This window comes from Rhea americana, unplaced genomic scaffold (assembly GCF_003343005.1).
Source record: "Rhea americana isolate MKP2758 unplaced genomic scaffold, rheAme1 scaffold_394, whole genome shotgun sequence".
Classification (NCBI taxonomy): domain Eukaryota; kingdom Metazoa; phylum Chordata; class Aves; order Rheiformes; family Rheidae; genus Rhea; species Rhea americana.
The window spans coordinates 207677-228435 of record NW_028186528.1 but is presented as its reverse complement, the minus strand read 5'-3'; the positions used below and the strand labels follow the sequence as shown (position 1 = coordinate 228435).

The window sequence follows — 20759 nt, the reverse complement described above, 5'->3', positions numbered from 1 at the left end:
CACCTGCCCGCCCGGCGGGCTCCGCTCCCGGAAGCCGTCCCGCCCGCGCGGGGGATGCCGGGAGCTTGGCGGCCTCAGAAATTCCAAACCACAACTCCCAAGAGCCTCCGCGGCGCCGGCGCGGGCTCCGCCCACTGCCGCGTCTCGCCAATAGCAGAGGGCGCTCCGCGGAGGCGGGGCGTCGGCGGGCCAGTGAGGCTCGGGCCCCGCGGAAGTCCTGGCAGAGGGCGCGGGCCCGGTAGGGCGGAGGCGGGTCAAAAACAGTTTCCTAGGCGGCAGCGAAGGGCCTGGGGAGGCGCGTAGGCGTCACGCACCGCTGCTCTCCTCGGGTTACCCCGCCTGGTTGTTTTCCACCGCATAAGTTACGGCGACTTGGTTCAGCTAGCTGCCAGGACCGCGGTCCCGGGGCGGGGCCGGGGCCGCGGCTGGGGGCGCCCGGGCGGGTCCCGCGGGTGAGGGGAAGGGGCGGCGCGAGGGGCGGGGAGGGCGGCCGGGCCTGGCGGGGCGCCAGCGCAGGCCGCCGTTGGCCGCGTCGCCATGGCGACGGGGCGGCCGCGGGGCGGGACTGCGCGTGCGCAGCGCCCCGCCATCTTGGGGGGGGCCGTCGGCAGCGAGTTCGCGCGCGGCCGCGGGGTCCCCACAGCGGTCGCGGCACCTAGATGCGCGTTAGAGCTGCCTGACAGAAAGGCTGTTCGCGCTTGGCTTAAACACCCGGCGCTGCTGGTTCTTGGAGAGGAGGTATCGCGTTGGATGAGTGATGTGAGGAAGGAACCTCCTGAGTTTGGGGGCCCCGGCGCGGCCTCGGGAGGCTGGCCTCGCTTCTGCCGGGGCACGGGAGGCCGCAGCGGCCGGCTGGGTTCGTCCCCGTGGGGATCCTCTTCCTCTTCCCAGCTTCTGCTCACTGTGTGAACATAGTTCGGTCTTGGCGATTTCCCCCTCCCCCAGCGTTACATAAATTCCAACATTGCCTCGTGTAAAAAAAAAGAAAAAAGAAAAAAAAAAAAAACGCTGCTGTAGGTGGATGACATCGGAAGTGTTTGCAAAGGCACTTTGTGGGTTGTGAACTTCTCAGGGCATAAGATGAGTTTTGTTTTATATTGAGAGGAGTGTTGTCCATCCATGCMAATGCAAATAATAATGATACTGTAATTACATGAGTAATCGACTCAGTTCTGAACTGTGTACTGTCACAAACCTCTTAACCTTTCTTATCAAATGGAAGTGGTTTACTCCCACTTCTCATTCCCCAGCGAACCATGAAATTGTAGCACAGAAATTCAAACAGCAAAGGTCTTCCATTAGGGTTAACTATCTAACAAGCACATTGGTAGCCCCTACTATGTTTTCCTAATTCTTCTTGTACATCAGGGAAAACACGAGGAAGGAGTCCCCTTTATTAATGATTTGAGAGGTCAAATCCAAGAGCACGGCTAGCCTAAACTATTTTCATGCAAATGCAGTGATAAAAAGCAGTCATAAATCATTTTACCAATCTTTGAAGAGTGGAGGAGAGGGGACATGAAGAGAAAGAGGAAAGCCAGGTAAAGGTCAAATGAGAGCAGAAGTGTCACACCTTTCTCAATCTGGGCAGTGAGAATGTGCTTTTCTGAGAATACAGTTACAAATCAACCCCGCCAAAAAGTGTTTTATAAATGAAGGGTTACACTGACCACTGGATGGCCCCAATTATGTGTGTATATTGTGAGCAGGGCAGAAAGCTCTCAGCCTTGTGGAACTCAGGTGGAAAGGCTCCAGGAATGCAGATCTTATCATTCATTTCTGGGAGTGAAAACCCTAGGAGTGTTGAGAATCATGTTGACCCTGAATRTGTGTGCTTTGTTCTTGCTTTGTACTGATGTTATCCTTTGTTTTCTTTCATGATTTGTACCAAATTAATCTTTCATTTGATTAAAGGGAAGCTGTTCAAATGGCCTCAGAAAGGCAGGGTGAGAATACAGAGAGTCCACTGGAGCCTCTTACAGCTTCTGTTCAGAATAACAGAACATTTCAATGGGGAGCCATTCTTGATGCAGTGAAAGATCAGCTCCCATCTTTGGACTCTGACACTTCCGCAGTAAGCACCCTTTCGTCACAGTCTTTTAGAAAAATCTCTCAAAAGCAAGAGAAAGTCACCGGGTATCTGTTCCTGGCTCTGTCACTAACCTCTTAGACAAATTATATTGCCTCACCGTTTCTCAATTCCCTTCTGCCTACATTCTGCTTTAGTAATTTAAAGCAAGTATTGCACATTGATGTGACTCTGTACAGTACGGATTAAGGCCCTAGACTCAGGAATGCATTCTARGCATTCTTGTTGCCTAAGTATACAGTAGTGCTATGAGAGAAAGATAGCTTTGTGCTTTGGTGCTGAGTACCAGCCTGTAACTGTAAATCACATTGAATATATTTTTACTTATATAAACAATCTCCAAATTTTCTTTGTTTCTGTTACATGTTGAGCACATTTCCTGCTGGAGGAACTGAGGTAATCTGTTTGGCACTTACATGCTACCCTTAATTTGCATTCAAAAGATCTGATTATATAATCCCTCTTCTGCTTAATATAAAACAGTAGCCTGCTAAGATTGTGTTTTCAGTGTTCCACCTTTGAGTGGTTTCTGCTCATGTCAAAATACACTTATGCATCTGAAATCTGTAAACTCAATGAGCTGTAGTCCTGTATTTGGAAATGGCAGTGGTAAGCAGTATTTTGTGCCCTAAGGGTACTTTGTCACCCTGATACGCATGTTATTAAGAGAAAAGCAGTTCTGCTGCAGTTTCCTCCATGGTGAGGGAAATTAATCCCACCAGACAATGAGAATTATCCACAGCTCGAGTTACTGAAAGTGTCACATTGCAAAACAAAGGGACAAACAGGAAACCTGGGTCCTAACTGTCTGCTGAGGAGGTACTTAATCTCAGTTTGGTGTCTGTGCATAAAGATTCATCTCAAACATGTATTTTATGTTCAAGAAAGATTTTTGATTCTATTTAAACTCTGTCCAACCAAGAGTGGATACTACTTTGCATTCTGAATAGTAAATCAAGCAGTGTAGTCTGTTAGATTGGCAGGTGCAGTCTGTTAGATTTGGGAGTTAGAGGTCTTGCCCACYCTTGTCCTTATTTAGCTCAGGGGGATGTTAGTCATCAGGCTCCATGGTAATTCAGTGTTTTATGTAGCTTTTACTAACATAGCTTGCTGAAAGATTAGGTCACTGTAATGACAGCCTAGGTTGCTGAATGTTATGGTATCARACTGTCTTGTGAAGATGTGACTGAAGAGAATATTTTTGTCTTTGAACTTTAGTGAAGTGGTGAAAAGATGAAATTTGTCACGACAAAATAGGTATTTAGTTGGGGGTTAGAGTCTCTCATTTAATTTCTCTTTTTTATTGGTAGTCTGATTGTGAGAGCGATGGGGAGCTTTTCATCTTCCAACGAGAACATCCAAACTTAATTCCTGACCTGTCAGAAGAACTGATGGATTTTTCCTGGGAAGACTCAAATATGCAGGTTGTTGATTGGTCTGTGCAGATTGTACTATTTTTAACCCCACTATTTTGATTGTCTGCAGTGTGGGTCRTTACTTTTATTAGACCTATTTGACTGAATTGTGTAATGTAAGGGCATAGACCCCTGTAATTCTTTGCACTGTGGATTAGATCTGTCTTTCTCTTTGTATAGGCCCTCTTTGAAGCTTTCTCTACTCTGGAAATTTAGGCCTTTTTTTCTTTGTCCCATCTTCTTGAAGATTCTATTATTGTCCTTCTAYTCTTTTTTTGAAGACCTACGACACACCTTAGTTCCTGGTGTTATAGATCCCCTCTCTTCCTGTCTAAAATCCTAACCTTCACTTTACTCATGCTCCTGTATCTCAAGATATCTTTTGGCTTCTAAATCTAACAAAACTTACTTTGAATAATGTACATATCAAAGATGGGGAAGGTACTGGTTGTTGTGTAGTAACAGGTACCCAGTGAGAAACAGATACAAACTGCTAGTCAGAAAGAGGATCCAGCTATTTATGGGTTGGGGRTAACATGAAACCGTTATGGAAGAAGATGCTGTGCATTGAGTCTATGGACCTTTCTTTAATAAACTCATTACCTGCAGCTCAGGTGCTGAACATTCATACCCTCATGTTGAGGGCTCTTTGAAGCCCCTGTGCATCCATGCATTAACAGTAATACTGTACAATGGCTTCTAAACTTTTCAGGGTTTGAAATAGTTTCAACCACTAGTTTATGCATCAACAAAATATATATTTAGGACAGTGGAGGACTAGAGGAGGACAAAGGACTAGTATGAAGTTAATCCTTTGCACAGCTCTTTTGAGATAAAATAATTACATTATATCTGCAATGACTAAGACTAGTCATTATAGGAGGCTGGAAGAGAAGCCAGCTGACTCCATTATTTCATCATGAGAAGACTAGCTGCCTGTGTCACTTCTCCCATTCATTTATCTTGGTGTAAGACATATCACATTCTGACTAGATTTGAGGCAAATTATTTTCAAGGACACTTAGCATTTTTAGAAGTTACAGACTTTGCAAAGTAAACAATCTTACTGTTTGCCATGGTAAAACATACTCTGTGTTGCTACCAGATGGTATTTGAGTTGGAACTCCTGTCTGCCATTCGCTTTGTTTTGGCTTATTATCCACTTCTCTAGCTTGGTTAAGGAGATGTGACCTTCTGCACATATATTTTCTCTACCTGTAGCAAATAGGGGAAACAGCAAGACATCCATGTAAGATCTGGAATGAAGACCTGGAAAGTTTTGGCTTACAGAAAGAAACAGAAGCTGTCCAATTCATTGCAAAAGAACATGTGCAAATGATTAAAAATGCTTCCAGTCTTGCCAGCCATTCTGAAGAAATTCCAGGCCAGAAGGGAACTGTTCTTGAAGAATCTCTTGCAGATTCCACTGATCAGCTGGAAGAGGAACAACCAGGCAGGAGACAGGCTGGGGAAATGGAGGAATTTTGGCATAATACAGCATTGTCTATGGAAGAGCCAGGCAGTGAAAAAGAGAGAAGAAAGCTGATAGAAACAAAAATACTCTCTAAAATATTTCTGGAGCCATTACCAAGCCCCTCCGAGCTGGAAGTGGAGCCACCCTTGGAGGGCATTAGTGGCCTTCTAGAACAAATCACTAAGGAAGAAACGTCCTCAGCTGAACATCCTCAAGAACTAACCCATTTGTYGTTGCAGGTAAGTGGGCCAGACAAATGGTTTCAAGAGGTGATATTCATGTGGTAGGGTGGACAGTGTGTTGTGTGCAGAAACCCACTGAAATAAAATCCTACTAAACTAAACTCTACAGAATCCTACTGAAATGAAGAACCAAAATGCTGAGTTCTACACACATCACAGCATTGGTTTTTGCATGTATTGCTGTCGTGAACTGCAGTTTTATTGGGTCAGATGCTGTACAAACACAGAACCAAAAAGACTATCTTTGTTCCTTAGAGCTGTCATAAAAAGTATGTAATGACAGCAAAAGCCATTGATCAAAGCAGGGTAATGTTCATATTCAGGAAAGCAAACCATGACATCTGTCTCTGGGAAGGCATAAGGGGTTTTTGTTAGCAGTTAGACTTCTTGTTAAAACAAAGGTTTCTGGCCTTTCAGCATCTTAACTTTTCTTCTGTGGTACCACAGTAATGGTAGAGGTGAGAAAAAATGACAATTAGGGTTGTTCTGAAATCCAGTACTTAAATGTCTTTTCTTGAATCTCTTCTACCTAAGCCAAGTGCTTAGATTTATGAGCTGACCAGTTCATGTGCACTTGACTGGCACATGGCCCCAGCATGGACATGATTGCTACAATAWTTATTTATTTCCTATGTTGATTTAAAAAGTCATTTGGACTTAGTCAACAAGAAATACAAGAACCTGATGTTTTTGTTCATAGCTGCCATGGAGTCAGAGAACAGATGTCTCATTTCCTCTTTCATCTRTGCTCCCCACAAAATTCCTATTTTGGAGTTGGAGCCATTACAGATTAACCACAGAATACAGGTGCCTGCCAGTCTTGTGAATTATGCTGCRTTGCTTAATCATGTAATTATTGGAGAGGATCTTTTTCAGGTGTTTAATTCTCACCTCACCTAGTATAAGTCAGTTGCTCTAGTAATTTAAAAGGTATGGCTCTTCTTTCAGTATCTGTTTGATAACATTAACTTCAGYAGACTTAAATTTGATGTTTCTGGGTGAGTACTAAGACCAGGCTCAATGTRTTGTGTCTTTGTGCAAGTGAGGATAAAACTAGATGATATGTTTACGCAGTGTATGCATTTAGTTTTGAAAGCTCTTTGTTATAGCCCAGTTCAGCCAGATGTCTCAATCTATGTCTAACTTAGAAGATGTTAAAGCTGATATATATAGTTTCTTGTTTGTTCTGACAATATTTAGGACTGATTTTTAAGATTTAAGACTGCTTTTTTTTTCCAACTTCAAAGTATACTTTCAAGTCTCTCTGTCTGCTAGGAGCTGAATCCTGCAGATCTTCATTTATTTTTCTTAAGGATTGAGTATAGTACCGTTCAATATTCTTTTTCCTGTGAATAAGGTTTCAGAGGATAAAGACTTAGTAATACAACATGTTATATGGCAATTTGATTATTTAATTATAATAATTTGTATTAAATTATTAAGCATAATTTTTTAAAATAAGCTAAGTAGCACTTGTATTATAATTAAAACAAGTGTATATGTTGTGTTTCACTACARGTTGTTTGCTAAAAGCTGCATTTATCAAACAGCACCTGTACTGAACTGTGATATGTTTCTGACAGCAGTAAGCTCAGTTGTCCATCACTCTTTATACCTTCCAGGCCAATACACCTAAATGATGTTGCTGAACCAAGATTASTTTCACATCAGTGTAAGATACTTCAGCTTGTGGCTATCATCAGGCTTTCATCTTTCTTCAGCTGCAGACTCTAAAGGTAGACTAGACCTAATCGTGGTTCAGCTACCTATGGAGATTTATTGGTCTGGAAAGAGTGAGAGTCATCTCTCATCTGAGAGTGACAGGTGATGAAGTTTTCTACAAGGTGAAACTGCTTGGTTTTGAGGATGGTGCTGCCTTTTCTAAAAGGCTTCAGTGGTTGTATGAAATGTATGGTTGTGTTGCTATACAGGAAACCAAAGGATCAAGGATTCAAAAAATAAAAAGTATTTTTAAGTAATCTCTGTTCTGATGATGATATTTCACAGATTAGATGTGAATATTTGTAACAAAAAATGACATTTCAAGTAATATTCATCGGGGAAATAAATCATATGTTGCAGCAGCCTTTTGGGGGGGGATTTTCCATCACTGTTTGATGGTCATCTTTCAGGGTATTGAGAAATGGGATCTAGACAAGATTCTTGAGGACCTGGAGCAGCAGAAGGATAGTCACACTCACTCAGAGGAAGTTGCTTTCTCTTCAGCAGATCATGGTAATACTGCAAAACTAATGCTACCTTTGCTGAAAATGTGTAAAAAGAATCAGCTTCATGGGTTTTTTATTAAGTCATTCCCTGCAGCATCTTGAATATTGAGATCATAGCTGTGCTTTGATTGCCTCTTTAAAACATCTCTTTTAACTAAATAGCTCTTCTTAAGAATTTATTATACTTCTTTAGGATGAAACCACTACTTTGTGGCCTATCATGGGCTGAGAATGAGTCAGGAACAAGATAAATGAGGGTTTGAAGTGAGCTTAGTTAGAGCCTGATGACAATAATGTCTTTATCATTCCCCTTCTTTTGACAAACTGTAGAGAAAGTGATAATGTGAAAACAGGGAAAGGGGTATGTGGGTTGATCCTATGGCAAAAAGATCATAACTGTTCTTTTTTTTTTCCCCTTTTGTTTTTCCTTAGAGACCTTGAGGGCCAGGTCTGAAAATCAGCTCATGAAAAGCCTAGAAGAGCTGTGTGCCAGGCAGTCCAGGACATTATCTCCATGCTGCAAGTGGCCATCAGCCAAGTYCTCTTCCTCTCAAGAACAGCAAGAGAATAAGAAGTAGGTCCTCTTCTCTAATTGTCACATACACAGGTAATCGTTAGTAGCAATAGGAATGCCTGAAAGCTTGTGGTGTCTTGTAAGTCCTTTTCCCCATTTTGCAGAAGGTTGATATTGTAGCTGGAATGTGCTACAATGACATTAAAGGAGAAAAATAAGGAYCAGTCATTCACGTGGTATATTTGATGATAGAGTATCCTGCCACCTTACCATTCTCCATCAGACAACWTAACTTTGTCTAGATCTTGTAGGGTGTATGTTTAGCACTGCCTTCTCTATTCACTGTTCAGAGAGCTTATGGTCTAAAAGGATAAACATGAAGAGTTGATGAACAAGTTTGAGCAAGTAAATGATCAAGGTGTTAAGTGACCATGTTTTTTATTTAACATGTTATTTAGAGCATATTTAAGTTTTGCAATTTTTCTGATTGGTCTCTTGATTTATATACCRAGTAATTTTCTGTAGGTATCAGTGCATCTTGGGGAGGGCTGTCTGTGAAGGAAGTGGATTTCCAGACAGTTCTGAGGGAACAACATTGATGGTGGTATGGAAGAAACAATAGCAAAAGAAGCTAGTAAAGTAGAAGATGGAAGGTGACCCCAAGGCAGAGCCGAGGGAGATAGCAGGATATATGCACTGTGTATGCTCTGAAGGATAAGATAAAATTGCCAAAGGAGGCAGAAAAAGGGACCTGTTTTACTCACTGACTCAGGACTCTGTCAAATCACACTGTAGAACACACAAAGRGAGATAGTTGTAGTATTGAAGGGTATAAAAGTTTTGAAAATGTGACATGCTCGCCAATTTTTAAGAACTAATAATAGATCAAAGACAGCATGATGAGGGGTATTCCTAGAAAGAAGGTGAATCTTATCCGTTTAGCTCTGAAAGTTGGTGGTCAGTAGGCAGAATTAAGTTTGAATCTGTGCCTTAGTCAAACATAAAGTTCCTTTCTCAGTCTAATTTTGATCATAACCCATTTCTGCTGGACTTCTTGTTTGGATAAGGAGGAGGACATGCTGAAACAGTGCTTTCTGTACTTAGGGATGTTGCCTTCCTGTCATCTTCACCAAATTCTCTAAGGATGAACATGATGAAATTACAATGCTCACCAGAGCCTCTAACAGTATACATTGATTTAAGAGATGCTAAACCACAGAAGTCAGTATCATTCCTGGAGGAGAAACAAAGGTAACTTTTGGCTTTACTGTTAATGAGAAGTAGGTAACAAAAAGTGGAAAATTGAAACCTCCTCTTTGCATCTCATGGTGAAATATAACTTTRAAAGTATTCTCTACTTCTCCACCTCTCTGTGATCTTAGGAAGGCATAGCCCCTAGTTGAACATGGAAGCATTCTCATGAGAAAATAGCCTGTCTCAGAACAAGCAGAGGTACAGGCAGCATGGAAAGGACATGCAAGACCTTCGGGGAAATATCTTTTAGAAAGTTTCCCATCTCTGAAGAAGTGGGCAGTGCCTGCAAAGTAGTGCTTATATTTGTGTGTTGGAGTGGGTTTAGCACTCTGACAGCACTGTGTAAAAATGGAAGTCCTTGACTACATTCCTGGGCAAGCAACTGTTGGTTCTGATTTCTCAGTCTCCTGTGTGATAGGRTGGCTGTATAGTCACTTCTGGGAGGCCAGGTTCTTCTCAAAGTCTCTTACAGATTCTGGCAAACATCCTTTCTCCTAGAGCTGATGGGGTTTGAGGTAGCTGTTTGCTTTCTTCTCAGGATGTGTGCTTGCTGTGGAAAGGGTTTGAAGAAAACAATCACCGGAAAAAAAAAAACTTGTAGATAATAAACAGCAAGGCGCTCTAAACACCCTTAGCTAACACATTGTTGTCTAGAGGTAYTGCTTGAATATTTCTTGCTTGAATGGTGTGAGGAACTGTCTATAACACCCAGAGATCTTTCTCAAAAGTGTGTCTCCCTTTTTCTCTTAATGTTTTTAAATTTGCATCCTAGAAATGGCTAATAAGCCAAAATCCAGTTTGAACAGAGTTAACTAATACCCTGGTGTCTCATTTGTTTCATAGTGGAAGTGACAGCTCCACTGAAGAAGAAGAAACTATGACAACTAAGGACCAAGCAAAAAGGATAATGTAAGATTCTTTACCGGGACTCCCATTCAAATGACATAAATGTCCATTTTTCTTGAAATTAGAGTAATTCCCCAAACAGAGATTAGAGAGAAAGCTCACATACTGAAATACCTCTATTTGTGGTCTTCACAGCAAAAGTTTCCAGCCTAATAATAAAAGTGAAATGTTTCCATCTGGCCTCAGGACATTGCTCTGTTCTTTCTGTTACATGGTAAAAGTACTGAAGTTAGAAAATAATTGTTGATGCTTGAGGCAGTACAGCACCATGCTTCTTTACAGCTGCAGGGCAAAAGCTCAAAAGGCACATATAGAGTAGATGTGGGTAGTTGGGAACTTGACTGTTTTTTTTTTTTTCTGCAGAGATGTTTGAATGACATGAGAAAACTGGTGTGTGTGTGGTTTTTTTTGTTTTTTTTTTTTTTTTTTCCCAGTGACTCGGAACCAAACTCTGAAAATGTTAGAGGGAGTTGACTCAGATAAACCTTTTATTTTTAGAGATAAAACAGATCTGGAAATGGATGTTGACTTAAAGAGGTTATTGAATACATTGAGTGGGTAGGAAACCTCACAGTTCTGCTTAATTGTGTAGATATATATAGTCATGGAGTCCTAAGCTGTAAATTCTTCAATGTGAAGAGATGCCAGCTTTTTCCTGTTACTAAGCATAGGATTTGATTCATACCCGTAGATCATTAGACATTTGTTTAACTCAAAGCAGGTATGTCATATTTTAAGCATCTTATTGCATTTTTGCTCTGGATTGTCTTTAGATAGCTGATGCCTGTAAGCTCACATTACAGCAGAAYAGAGGACGAGCAGATCATTTTGTATTGTTGAGCCAGCCAATTAGTCTTCCTCCTTTCTAGTAGTTTGAAAGAATAAATGACTTGCCAAGGAACAGAGCCCAAACAGTGTAATTTAGCAGTTCAGAACACCTAATCCAAAGCCAGCGTAAAGCAGKAATGTGAAGATGTTTGGGAAACTCGCTGGCACTGATGCAGATTCAAAAGTTGCATCAGTGTAAATCTGCAGTGATGAAAAGCAGAGCTTAGCTGACAGAATTTTCATTAGTTTTAATGTTGCTAAAATAAATATACAAATCAAATGTTTGGTAAACATTATTCTGTTCTGTTCCCAAATAAGGCGGCTTCATTGTCTGAGCAGGGCAAGACTTTGATCTCATTTACTTGGGGTAAATGCTAACTTCATTCTTCTGATCTGTATGGAATTATTCTTGGGCTGGGCTATATCTTCCATAGCATAATGTATCTACATGTTAGGGCCTTGGAGGGAGAGACTTCTAAAAAATCTCCAGGAGCTTTCTTACTCTGTAAAATAGACTATTGGCTTATCCCCAGAGCAGTCAGTCAGTCAGGACCATCTCTACCAGTATACCACATGTGGTCCATTATGTGTCTCTCTTAAAATTCTCACTTTATTTACTGACTGTTCAGTGGGACAGAGTAGGCAGAAGAACACAATACAAGTTGTTTAGTTGTCACTCTAGTCTCCTTGGAGACAAACAACTATCAATAACTCTCAGGAACTCGTAGATGTGTGTGAGTACTCTCCATCTGGATTTTCTTTATGTTCCAAAAAGTGCAAGTCTAGTTTGAATAGGTACAGCACTATGATGCTGTACACTCACAAACACTACCTAACCACAATGTCAACATTCAGCTCAATCAGTCTGCCACTCAACCTATGTATCTTTCAGCTACCATTAAATAGGTATATTATTTGCTTATAACCCCCAGATGAGTTACAGATTAGTGGGAGTCTTACTATAGCAAGTAACTTGGGAGTCTCATTGTCCCTGAACAGGACTGCAAAGCAGAATAACCATATCCTGCTTGTTTTGTCATGGGTAGGACACTTTGCAGCAGAGTACGATCACAAGGTTATGATGCTGACAGATGCACAGTCTCATTAACATGGAGGACAAACAGGTGGAACAGAGCCAAGTATTCCAAAATTCTAAGATTACCTGAAGAACCTTTCCCTCTGTATGTATTTAAATCCAATTGCTATATCCAAAGGGGGGGGGGGGAAAGGTCTGCAGACTATCTGATTGCCATGTGAACATTACATTTGGCCAGGGTTCCTCCAGTAGGTGTGTTTTTTTTTTTCTTTTTAAATCCTACCACCTTAAATCCAGAAGAGGTAAGTTGCCAGTAAGATTCACTTCACATTCTGTAACTGTAGTTCTGTATTCTGTTGCCTGTGTGCCAGTGCTGCTGTTGTCAATAACCACTACCTATATAGATACCTAGTGCTTGTTTTGAGCTGTCATTCAAATGAGAGGTTCCTCAGTGTGTAAATTTATCCCTTGTAATGTTTTATCTCAATTAAATAAGTTTTGTGTTTCTTTGCAGAGAGGATTGCTCAGGGAAAAGCCTGCTGCTGCGACAACTCCATACAGTCYGTAAAGAAGCCTCAGGATGTCTTTGTAAAACGTCTACTCCAATTGAAAGACATGAAGGTATAAAGCAGGATCCAGGAAGTTTGGAAGAGATAGATGCCTTGAAAGTCAGGCGAAAAAGATGTTTTAAACTGAGACAAGAAACAAATAAGGTGATTTCCAGGGATTTGATGAGTTTGGAACCAGAGAATGAAAATCTCCCCTTTTCAAGCCATGGAGGCAGTGACGCTGACATAGAAAAGGAAAACAAAATAGAGACTGAGGTGGTTCAACATTCAGGAAATGCTCCAGAATCTCCTCTAACTACAACAGAACTGCTAAGGTACCATGCCAAAAAAAAAGTCATTAGTGGTTTTGATTACAGTTTATCTAATTGTTTATGATTAAAGAACATTGTTTGTCGTCTTGTCTGTAACTTGGGGAGCAAAGATGTATCTGGCTTTGTTGCCTAGAAAGACAGTCAAACCTGGCAGCTATTGTTTAGAGGCAGCCTGGCTTAGTCGACCAGAGAACCAGCCTTGAATACCAGGCAAAGGTATGCTTTGCCCTTGTGTCACTGACATCATAATTTTAGCCATTTTCTTTAGCTTTTATCCTATGTAAAAGGAGCATAATGGTATTAATCTCCTTTATGAAGAAAAACACTGAGTTCTAATAAGCATAGCTTTATAGAAAATAGGGCTGGAAGGACTTAAAGGGAGATGGACTGAGTGATCTCTTACTGGGAGAGATTAAGCTGTAATCTAATCCTTTCCTGGCAGACCTTTATATGACCTGGTCTTGAAATCTTCGATCATGAGGATTCCTTGACTCTCTAGGCAGTATATTCCACTGCTTAATTATCTTTACAATTGTAAAGCTTTATCTTAAGTTTTATTTAAATCTTTCCATCTCCAGTTTAAGCTTAYTACTTCTTGTCCTGTTCCTAGGGAATGTGAAAATGGTTTATTCCTTTTCTCAGCATAAAAAGCCTTTTACATATTGAAGGACTTATCATGTCTCATCTCTTAACCCCCTCCCCCCCCAAAAAAAAAAACAATTCTGATTCTTTTTCTTACTCCATGAAAATTGCAAGAATTTAAAGGTACGATCTCCTTGCTTTTGAGAATGTATACCCATGGGGAACTGACCCAGCACAGGAATATCTTGGAAGGCTATCGAAAGAGGAATAGCAATGGTATTGATTGAAGAAATCGCAGAGAGCTTGCTTAGTATTTGAGTCTCTGCCTAATTGGGCTTAGTTTAAAGTAATGCATCTTGCAAAAGATCTAATTTTAAGATGAAATTGGGCAGCTGCCTTGTGCACCTGCCCAGCTGTATGAGAGCTCCATTATACTGACTTTTCAAAGGTTGTATTAGCTGCCTGCTATTTTCAAGGTGAAGTTTAGCGTATTGAATTTGACATATGAGCCCTTGAAAGAATTAGAATCTGCCTGCTCTAGAGACTATTGCTTTTTCAGTGTTATAGTTGCCTATACTCAGCTATGGGGACACTTCAGCTAAGATGTATTTGGTTTAAATGACAGGTGGTTGGCTACAGATTATTTCTCCAAGGGACTCCTGGCATTAAAACTCATTCCTTCCATCAGTTCAATAAAACTCCAATTTGTTTACCTGTTAGCCCGCCATATAGATGACAGARCATTGCTTGGCAGGAATCTGGGTTGTTTGTTATTATTGCAATGAGTAAGAGCTCACGGTGATTTCAGTGAATTTCAGTTCTCTTTCTGGCCAATCTAACTGTTGTTGGAGCACCTGGAGCTTGGATAAAAAACTCTGAAGAAATCAAACTTAATTTTTGCTATGGAAAGAGCAGATAAAATCTTACTGCAAACATTGATATATACAAAGATGGAAAGTCTTGGTTCAGGGGAAGCTTGTGACTGTATTGTAGCAGATGAGAAAGGAAAGGGAGTTAGAGATCCACTGAGAATTTTGGTGTGGAAAAGTAGAGTAAAACATCAAAACAAACCTCTGCTGACTTCCACCCAGATGAGTGGTTATCTCACCACTAGTGAGAGATCTGAGTTTACTCCTTATCATCTTTGTTTCACAGAGGCATAATTTTACCCAATCATGCAAGTCCTTATGCCCCCACAAATACCAGAAGTGCTTTCTAAATCTATTTTAGCCTTTTTCTCTTAAGTAAAAATAAAAGCAAGAAAGAATCTGTGTATTTTTCAGGAGAGAAGAAAGTAAAAGTGTACTATCCCAAAAGGAAGTACAGATGAAGGAGAAAGACAAGAGAAAGAGCTTCCAGGAACAGCTGGAGAGATCACAGCCTCAGCTCTCAGTTACTGGAAAGCAGCCCATGGCAGAGAAAACACCTATTTTGTTCCACATGGTTAGTAGTTCAGTGTAGGACTATCCCTTTCAGAATGTCTTCCAACCAAATGCAACTGTGGTTCCAAAAGCAAAAAGTTATTTTTATTGTATTATTTTAAAATCGATATTTGTTAGGGAGTAGCAATACTCAGTTAGATAAGCAATCTTGACAGCTCTTCCCTTATGCTAATGGTGCCTTAACCTTTCACCTTTCTTGTATGGGGASTGCTCCCAAAACTGCCCACTCTCTTTCCATGCTTGATGTAAGAGAACATAGGGGAAATCCAGGATTGGTGAAGTCAATGGGCTCAGTGTTACCTACTTCACTGGAACCAGATTTTCACACACAATTTTCATAACTTCTCAGAAAGATATTTTAACTGTCGTGCTTTTAAAGCAAAGCTTATGTTTTGAGTTCTCTCCGGTTTTCTTTCGCTAGTAGCTTTACATTTCTTGTTGTGTGTTGGTTTTTTTTTCTTTTTTTTTCTTGTGCATATGTAAATAAGCAGTTGATGAAGACTGTGGCTTTAGTAGTAGTTTCTGGTTTTGTCTGATGCTGTTATTAAGGAGTATGAAGTTTTTCTGATTTTTGAAAGCCCAAAACACATCTCTGAAGACTAGCTGTTTCTCACTCTGATAAGATTTGTACATCTAGTCTTGCTTCAGTCTGGCACTGATCGCATGAAACACAAGGCCAGCTAAGGTAAGAGGAGGTAAGAGGAACTCCAAAATGTTGCTCATGGGTCCACTTTAATGATTGATTTGGGTAATAACAATAACAAATCTTTTCTAGCATTACAGAAGTTGAAAGACCTTACAGGCTTCTGACTGGGGGACAAGTTCATGTTTTTTGTAAACAATTAACTACTGTATTTGTGCACATTCAAAAGCTTATTGATCTGTGAAAAAATCACTTGAGAGGTACAGGACTAAAATTGCCAGCTGAAATTCTCTTTACTGGCTTGCTGTAATGGGGACAATGTACTGCACACAGCTCTGTTCCCTTAGCTCCTTTGATCCCTGTTCTGAAGGCTGTGAAGGCTGTAAATACAGTCTTCAGACCTACTTGGTTCTCAGCCTGCTGAAATTTGCCACTGGCAATTCCAGTTAGCCCTCATTAAGATGCAAATGCTTGCTCATTAGAAATATACTTGAGTTTTGCTAACTCATTACTTGCATTGCACCAAATGATTGTTGGGTTGTGCTGAATTTTGATCTTTTTCCCATATTTGCTGGACTGAATCACAGAAAGGTTGAGGCTGGAAGGGACCTTTGGAGATCATTTAGCCCAACTGYCCTGCTCAAGCAGGGTCACCTAGGCCAGCACCAAATCCAGATGACTGTTGAATATCCCCATAGATGGGAACTCCACAACTTCTCTGGGTACCTGTTCAGTCACTCTCAGAGTAAAAAAAGTTTCTCTTTAGATTTGGACAAAACTTCCTGTATTTCAGTTTATGCCCATTGCCTCTTGTCCTGTTTCTGGGCACCACTGAAAAGACTCTGGCCACATCCTCTTTATACCTTGCCTTCAGATATTTATATACATTGATAAAATTTCCCCTAGTCTTCTGTGTTCCAGGCTGAACAGTCCCAACTCTCTCAGCCTTTCCTCATATGAGAGCTGCTCTAGTCCATTAATCATCTTTGTAGCCCTTTGCTGGACTCACTGCAGCAGCTCCGTGTCTCTCTTGTCCTGGGGAGCCCCGAACTGGACATAGTACTCCAGATGTGACCTTAGCCCAGAGGGGAAGGATCACCTGTCTTGACCTGCTGGCAGTGCTCTGCCCAGTGCAACCCTGGATCGCACTGGCCTTTGTGGCCGCAGGGGTGTGCTGCTGGCTTGTGTCCAACTGGTTGTCCACCAGGACGCCCAGGTCCTCCTCTGCAGAGCTGCTTTCCAGCAGGACGGCCTTCCGGCCTGTGCTGGGGCGTAGGGTTACTCCTCCCTGGATGCAGGATTCTGCGCTTGCCTGTATTGGACTTCATGAGGTTGCTGTCCGCCCATCTCTGCAGCCTGTCGAGGTCCCTTTGGAATGGCAGCACAGCCCTCTGGAGCATCAGCCGCTCCTCCCAGTTTTGTGGCATCAGCAAACTTGCTGAGGGTGCACTTTATCCCTTCATCCAGGCCGTTGATGAATAAGTTGAGCAGGCCTGGAGCCAGTATCGACCCCGGAGGGGCGACCTCTAGCTACAGGCCTCCAAGCAGACTTTGTGCCACTGATCGCAACCCTCTGAGCTGTGCCGTTGAGCCGGTCTTCAGTCTGCCTCACTGTCTGTTCATCTAGCCCAYACTTTATTAGCCTGCCCGTTGAGGATGTTACGAGAGACGGTGTCAAAAGCCTTGCTGAGGTCAAGGTAGACAACCTGCAGTGCTCTGCCCTTGCCTACTCAGCCAGGCATCCTGTTGTGGAAGGCTATCAGTCAGGTTGGTTAAGTGTGATTTTTTTTTTTTTTTCCCCTTTGTGAATCCATGCTGACTGCTGCTGACCACCTTCTTGTCCTTTAGTTGCTTGGGCAGGGTATCCATGACTAGCTGCTCCATCACTAAAGTCAATAAAATAAGGACAGAGGTTTGGTAATATGGTTTCAAGTACAGTTCAGAATRTATCTACGTGATAGTCCCATCATGGCATTGCAGTCTAAATGTACCCTGAGAACTTTWAATGTACTGCTGCCAGCCTAGTCAGGGCAGTATGGACATTGGGATAAGCTAACCATCCTGGGATTTACTCAGCTTCTCGTGCTTGTAGAAGCACCTAATCTGCTAACTGGCACATGAACTAAGTGACAGCCTGCTAGGGGGAAATCTGCCTGAGTTCTTGTGGCACTGTTGGTTAAAACCAAAATTAGCACAACCCATAGTAAATACATTCAGTGGGCAACACTGTTTTTAGTTCTTGTTCAGAAATATTCATTATTAAAACTAAGAGAATAAATGTATTCAGCATCATCCATCAAATACAAGAGTTGTTTATGAGATTACTTGAATTTCATCCTGACAGCAGCATTATTTGTCTTTGAATTAGAACAGGTTTTTCTTTTTTCTTTTTCCCTTTGCTACCCATAGGGAAGCAGAAATACTTGAATGTTTTGACATTTAAAACCAGAAAAGCTGTAATTTGGCAGCTGTGTCTCTCAGTGGAAATATGTAATATCTATATATAAACATGTATATTCAAAGAACAAACCAGAGTGTATGAAAGAGTGGCACACTTTCAAATTTGTTTTTGAAGTCCTTTGTTTAGGGAGTGATAGATGTTCAGATCTGGAATACTTGTCATAGTTTCCAGAATTGCCCCAAACAGTTTTAATATACATTAAATAAYTGAATTGAATGATAATTATAAAAGTTTAGAAACTCTGCAATTAGGATAGCTAAGGTACTTGGAAATAAATGTAAAAAATTAAAAAGCTGCATTATGATTACATTAGAGTTCTAGTTCAAACTTTGAAAGCAGTGAAATTCAGATTTAATGTTGCTGTCTTTTTAGCTTAACCTAATTCAGTCAAACTCTGTACTCAGTTTCACTGTCAGTGGGAAGCAATAATATAAGAGAGAATGAGGTTTGGGGAGAACACTTTCAAAACTATGCAGGTAATTTAGAAGACTGAGAACTAACTTTCAGAGGTATTTAAGCATCTAAAGAAGGAGCTGATACCCAGCAGTTTTTTCARGATATGCAAGTACCAAATTCTCGTGGAAATCAGTGGGAATTAAGCACCTTATCATTCTAAGAATTCTGCCTGTCAGTCTGCATCTTAGGTACCTGAACACCTTTGTAATCTCCCCCAACTCATACTTTCAAAGATGCATGGAAGACCCTAATCTTGTTCCCCTCAGACTTTCAGCTCTTCTGAAAACAGGCCTCTTAGCCACATTTTAGCCTTTGGATTGAATTCAGAACTGAAGACCAGCTGGGTGGTGATGTAATCCATAATGTAAGGTCAGGTTGTATTAATAGCTTAGAGTAACACACACAGGTTTGATTTCAGTTTTGGAGAAGAGTAAATGTTATTGACAAGGGAGATGGAGAAGGGAATATTGGGCAGCCTGCAAAAGAACTAAATGGAAGATATAAGATGAAATAGGCTTGACCTGTCATTTTGTTCATCATGCATGTTATTATACAGTAAATTACTACTAATTTTGATTCCATATTACACTGAGATTAGATAGGGTCCAGTTAATCATTGTTACTTTTGTCAGACTCAGATCTGACTTTTATGTCAGGAGGGTCCTGCTCTTGGGGAAGACAACCCGGGAGCTGAAGTTAGCAGTAAGGCAGGCAGGGGTAGCAGCAAGGACTGCAGTCCTACTGTACCTGAAAAAGAAGAGCAGAGCAGATCCAGTGAGGGTAGGCAGTTCCTCTGGTTCACAGCGATGAAGTAGGTCTGCGGTAAAGCCAGAAACCCAAGTCAGGAAGGTAGGGTCAGGACTGGGTCCAGTAATGATAAGCAGGTTCAGCCGTTGGTCCGGTGATCACCCAGCACGCCTGCAGTGATGAAGCAGGTCTGAGATGAACCCATGAAGTCATAGCAATGAGTTGGGGGCAGGGTCAAGACCAGCGAGATGCGTAGCTGTAGCTGCAGTACAGCTCAGTCAAGAGCAAGCAGCTCAGCTTAAATGCAGCTCCCAGGCGAAGAGGGAAAGGCCCCTATGGAGGCTTCTTGCAGCTCTTGCTCACACAGCTGTTTTCATAGCAGTCTAATCTGAGGTACAGCTGCACTGTACCAGAACTGGCCTTGAGCACTGGCAGCTAAACCCCTCCAGGGATGCTACTCATGGCCCTCATATTTTACATCCAGCTATGGATTTAATTTAATTCAACAGATAGCAGAAGGCAGAGCTTTTATTATTAAATTGTTTTATTGTTGGGACAAAACATGACTCTGTTTACTTTTATTGCTTTATCATGGTATGGCAGAAAGAGATCATGTTGTTTGAAAGCCACCTCATTACCAGTACCTTTTAAACACTCTTTTTATCTGCCTTACATAGTCAAAAACTACTAGGAAATTAATATATTGACTCATATATACTGCAGCATCTAATTCCTGGCTACACAATCACTTTGGTTAACCTTGTATTAGTACTTATATTCCATGATCATCATGTTATTACAGCTTAGCTTTACAGCTGGCTTACTAAACAAAAACATTTTAGCATGCAACCCAGTCATTCTAGCTTAACAAATATCATGCTGATGTTTTCTTTTCCAACTTGCAAACATGATCTCTATAATCTTTCTGGCAAAATCAGTAGTTTTTTCTATATTAGTATGCCATTGATTCGGCTCACTGATGTCAGGTGAAATTCTCAGACCAAGGGATTTTCAGCTTGGGTGCCTGCAAAATTAAAATTAACAATATACTAGGGTTGAAACCTTCCTTGCCCCTTTACTGCTTTATTCTCCTCTTGAGAGGAGAACAAAAAGGTCTCAAATCCACTGGAGACCATTGGAAAATTCTCGACAAAATTCCCAGGTTTTGCCTACCATCAAGAGTAGCGCTGAAGTATTATTCAGTTACTGTGACAGTTATCCTGAGCTAGCACAGTTAGACTGTAAGTAGAGATTGATTTTTCAAAACTTGTAAAAATATTTTTTATTTCCTTCTATTACTAGTGCTATATGGTCTTTTATATAGTAGATGCTTTGAGACCTACACAGTTTTCAGTAATATGCTTTTGATTATTTATCTGTCTCAGTAAAGAAGRTATCTGTGATTTCCCTTCTTGTAGCCTGAGTGCCGTGATCTTTTTAATGCAAGATTGATTGCAACATCTTTGGAAATTTCTTTGTCTTACACTTTACCTGAGCACACAAAGGGTTTCTTAAGGTCCCCAAATCCCAACCTAACAGTTTGAGATGGACCATACTTCTGT

The 20759-nt window shown here is 41.1% G+C and overlaps 2 protein-coding genes across 4 annotated transcripts in view; one reads left to right on the top strand and one right to left on the bottom strand.

The window, feature by feature from the left end:
- The window catches only part of ANKS3 (ankyrin repeat and sterile alpha motif domain containing 3), a 19062-nt gene extending 19002 nt beyond the window's left edge, over window positions 1–60 (bottom strand). For all 3 annotated transcript variants that reach the window (XM_085313747.1, XM_085313749.1, XM_085313750.1), the window contains exon 1: window positions 4–60. The gene's annotated coding sequence lies outside the window, so the exon portion shown is untranslated. The remainder of the gene's footprint in view (window positions 1–3) is intronic.
- Window positions 61–291: 231 nt separating this feature from the next.
- Window positions 292–20759, top strand: part of DNAAF8 (dynein axonemal assembly factor 8) — a 100954-nt gene continuing 80486 nt past the window's right edge. The window contains exons 1-10 of the mRNA XM_085313746.1: window positions 292–361; window positions 1915–2074; window positions 3400–3513; window positions 4726–5217; window positions 7353–7455; window positions 7881–8022; window positions 9067–9213; window positions 10060–10125; window positions 12501–12869; window positions 14732–14891. Of these exons, the coding sequence (XP_085169872.1) occupies window positions 1928–2074; window positions 3400–3513; window positions 4726–5217; window positions 7353–7455; window positions 7881–8022; window positions 9067–9213; window positions 10060–10125; window positions 12501–12869; window positions 14732–14891 (1740 nt within the window). The 5' untranslated portion in view covers window positions 292–361; window positions 1915–1927. The remainder of the gene's footprint in view (window positions 362–1914; window positions 2075–3399; window positions 3514–4725; window positions 5218–7352; window positions 7456–7880; window positions 8023–9066; window positions 9214–10059; window positions 10126–12500; window positions 12870–14731; window positions 14892–20759) is intronic.